Below are 4,485 nucleotides of genomic sequence, written 5' to 3'. Positions count from 1 at the left end.
AATACTGCTTTAATATAGACTTTGTATTGTGTCTCATTTTTATTTTAATCAAAACATCATCCAAATATGTGACAGCATATTCCATACCAGCCAGCATTATGTTCATTATTTGCTGGAATAGGCTTGGAGCCACTTTCGATCCAAACGAATTATTTTTTAAATTCTTTCATGCGTGTTAATTGTTTAATACTTCGAACATTCTTCACTTAATTTAACCTGAAAGTAAACTTCAAACAAATTCGACTTTGAAACACTTTACGTCCTTTTAATTTAGTGAATATATCCTTTGGCGATAATAGGGGATATGCATGTTCTTTTTAACATTCATTCATCCCAGTAGAAAAGTCAGCGCATACTCTGGTTTTTCTGTTTTTCTTTATATATATATTGTTGGTGACGCTCAATCCGGGTAATCAACGTTTCAAATTATGCAATTTTTTCAACATTTCTAATTTCTCATGTTTGCGTCTAGTGTCGAAAATACTGCTTTTCATTTTGGGTTTAAAAATCAGCTTAACATTTTCTTTTAATTCCAAAGGCACATCTGTTTTTTATGCACAAACCGAATCTTTCTGAAAAAAACGTTAAGGAATTTGCATATCAAATCCATAATAAATTGTCGTTTGTTTCGTCTTATTTTTTTGTCAATTATGTAAACTTTGTTACAAAAAAGAATTTATTGGTAATTCCCATAAATTAAACAGTACAATCCAGTCTTACACGGTGAGATTTTTTAAATGAGGAATTGCATATATTTTCGATTTATGAGTTTTTACTATGAACGAAATGTTATATTTCATTTCTCCCTTGATCTTTAATTTTGTATCTGATAACCCTCCAGCAATGTTACTTGTGTTTGTTAATCGTGTACACCTTACTTCTCCCACGTCTGTTCGTTTATTACAAATATATAACAACATTGTTCAAATATTTTCGTAAATATAATTTAAAACCCACGAAAATAAGCTAATACTATGTCATATTTAAATTCTGATAGTGATTTTTTTAATTTTCTTCCAAAACTGATTTTTTTGCTTGTTGTTTAATAAACTTTCCTAACCACTCTTGTTGTTGCAACAATTCTAAAATCTTTTTTAATTCAATCTGCGTCTAAAATAACTTTTCTACATACACCAGGGAAAGGGGGACAAGTTTTTACTTTCTCTAAGAATTGATTAAAAGTCTTTTTATACGCTTCTTACACGTTTCTTGTAAAGTAAAAAAAAGTCTTTTTATACATTTCTTGTAAAGTAAAAAAAGTCTTTTTATTTCTTGTAAAGTAAAAAAAGTCTTTTTATTTCTTGTAAAGTAAAAAAAGTCTTTTTATTTCTTGTAAAGTAAAAAAAAGTCTTTTTATTTCTTGTAAAGTAAAAAAGTCTTCTTATTTCTTGTAAAGTAAAAAAAAGTATTTTTATTTCTTGTAAAGTAAAAAAAAGTAGATAAAAATTTACTCAGTTTCTGTAAGTAACGATAAGTCTTTCTAATGTTGTTCATTATTTTGTTTTCTTTTTTCAACTTGCGAGGTCATTTTGATAAGTTCGCCATTAAACTTTTTACTAACTTGTGAGTCCATTTCAAATCCAAATGAAGCACTAATATAACTTGTGAGTTTGTTTCGAATCTTTTCATCGCCACTGATATCAGATTTATGATCTCCAAGAATTCAGGTTACTTCAATTCCCAATTGGCTATCCCCATCCTCAGAGACATCTCTTCTTAAGCGACCCCGGTGCGAACGCTACACCCACGATATAATCACGGTGAAAAGTCCATCTAAAGAAAATGCAATCGTTTCCAAACACCCAAATGAATAAATAACTAAAACTAATTCTCCAACACTCAGTCGTTAAATTCTCCTCTTAAACGTTCCCGAATTCATGCTATTTACTTCAGTCCTCAGATCGCTACCACAGTTCCTCTGACTTACTTAACGCGTAACCCCTCTCCAGAATTCCGCTCAACGAAGTATATATATATATATATAAAAAGAATTAATTACTAGGAAAATACGTAATGTTCAAAGGCCTCACAAGCTTCTCGCTTAAGGAATTCTGTTTGAGCACAAATTTTCATCCTTCCCACTTGCACTCAGTTCTCCAGGTGCAATTGCTACCTGCACAATCTACTCACAATGAAAAGTTCATCTAAAGAGAAGAAAGAAAGAGAAAAATAATCTCCCCACACTCAGTAATACTTATAATTATTTCCAAGTAATCCCACTCTAATTAGCGGCCTGTTAACTCTTATTCCTCGAATAAGAAATCATTCCTGACTGAGGTAAACTTCTATTTTCTTCTGAAAAACCAATTTAATCGCCGAAATTAACATTCTTAATTATTCTCAGCTGAGGTCAACGAAAATCTGTTCCATCTGATTTGAAATCCTTCCAGACTGAGGGAAAGAAGAAAAAAAACAACAAAAAAATCTATAATTTTAATTCTTTTTTCTTTTATTTTTAAATTAGATTGACTCGTCAAAATTTAATATTCGGAGCAATTCTCAATTAGGAATGATTGTTCAATATTATATATAAAAAAAACGAAGATGATTCAGCTCATATCCCAAATAAGACATCAAAAGTTATCCCCCTTTTTTTAACACTATCTCCCAATTCAACGAATTTCTTTTCGATATTACTTAAACACGGTCCCATCAATTTAATCACCCCATTTCCATTAGGGAACAGCAACAGCACTTCGCCTAATCGAGGGCATTATCCGAGTTAATTTAGGGGTCAAAAGTTTCCTTTTCTTTCTCTTTCTCTGGCTGTGGTGGCCCCTCTCAGCCTGTCCTTTAGGAACGTTTAAGTTGGAAGCAGTGCCCCGCTAGTTCCCTCCGTGCACCACGACAGCCGTTCTTTCAATAAGGATAGAGGAATCTCATCTTCCTCCTCCCAAGAGCCGTCGCAATCCCCCGGGGTCTCACTGTCCACATTCGACCCCTCCCCAAGGTCATCTCCAATGCTGACGCTTTCTGTGGTTCTCGGATCGAAAATCTGCTTGGATTGGCACCGGCCTCCGGCCATTTGGGATTCCCAAGAGACTGGCATCGCCGCCTTATTACTCGGTTTCTAAGCGTTCTCATAACATCTACATCGAATTGAACGGACATACCCTCTTCATCTGAGGTTTCCGTTTCCTGGGGGCAACCAAGGTAGCCTTACATGAGCTCTTCTCCGATTTTCGCAGGACATATTTTATATCAAATTCCATTTTTGCCAACTTAAGATCACTGGCATGCACTCTATCTTTCCAGCAACCTGGTCCCAGATTATAAAGGAAGGGGGGCCGGTCTGCTCTACTATTCAATAGTAAGGAATCCAACGTTTATCCAGCTTCCCTTCTCGAGCTTGCACCTTGTAGCAAACGGGATCTCCCACCCTGAACTCCACCTCCTTTCTATCTTTATTCACACGAGCATTCCATTTCTTTTGTGCTCGTTTAACACTGGACAAATCTCTTATGTTGCTGTTCCAACAATAACTGGTGATGCTCCTCCCCAGATACTTCCTACGCTGCTTCAGGAAATTATAAATCAAGAGAAGCATATCCCTCCCAAACACCAACTCAAATGATGAATATTCCGAGGTTTCATTCATCGTGAACCTCACTGCTGATAAGGTCTGTGTGAGGAACCAGTTCCACTCCGCCAGATTATCAGTAACAAGTTTATTCAATATATCCACCAGCGTCTTATGAAATTGCTCGACCTTGAAGTCACTTTGGGGGTTGTAAGGAGAGGTCAACACATGCTGGACGCCGAGCCTGTCGAGTACCTCCTTCATAATCTTATTCACATTCTCTGTGCCATTGTTGGTGACTAATTGCTCTGGGGGCCCATACCTCAGATAGATTTCCCCCAGGATTATACCGGCCACTGACTGGGCAGTCTTATACAGCACTGCATAAGCCTCTGGCCAGTTAGTGAGCCAGTCTACTACGCTCACGATTTATTGATTACCACGCTCTGTCAGAGAGTAGGGTCCGGAAATGTCCAGACTTGCCTTCTGGAAAGGATACTGCGGAATATGTTTCCGCCAGTAGAGCAACCGGTTGATATCTACTGTGAGTCTGACATTTTACACATCTGTTTACCCATTCCACAACATCCTTGACCAGTCCTAGCCAATAATAGTTTCTCAATATTAACTGATAGGTTTTTTCGATCCTTAAGTGTCCTGCCCTCTCATGGGTTTGATCCAGGATTTCTCTCCAGAGTTGGGATTGTACCACCATTTTTAGTCCCATTTCTCCGTCCCAACCAGCAATATAAAACAGCTCGTCATGGTGGAGGGTGTACATTTCAGTCCGACCTTGCTTCAACCAGGCTCTTAACCCTGCCAATTTTTTATCTTTTTGACTTGCCTCGATCATTTCGACCCAATATGGGTCGACTACAGGTTCAGCTTCGGTTCTATCCATTTCATTCCAACCCGGTCTTTCCCTCACGGTGTGAAAATGAATCACTCCTACCTGGAAAGCCCTG

At 37.1% G+C, this 4,485-nt stretch overlaps 1 protein-coding gene across 1 annotated transcript; it reads right to left on the bottom strand.

The window, feature by feature from the left end:
- Positions 1-3,304: 3,304 nt before the first annotated feature.
- On the bottom strand, positions 3,305-3,784 carry LOC145263582 (uncharacterized). The gene has a single exon (XM_080120427.1). It carries the CDS (start codon positions 3,782-3,784, stop codon positions 3,305-3,307), a length of 480 nt encoding a protein of 159 aa, XP_079976553.1.
- Positions 3,785-4,485: the final 701 nt, after the last annotated feature.

The sequence above is a fragment of the Euprymna scolopes genome, chromosome 39, assembly GCF_053919585.1.
Source record: "Euprymna scolopes isolate OS-2025 chromosome 39, ASM5391958v1, whole genome shotgun sequence".
Lineage (NCBI taxonomy): Eukaryota > Metazoa > Mollusca > Cephalopoda > Sepiida > Sepiolidae > Euprymna > Euprymna scolopes.
This window is presented reverse-complemented; position numbering and strand designations above follow the sequence as displayed.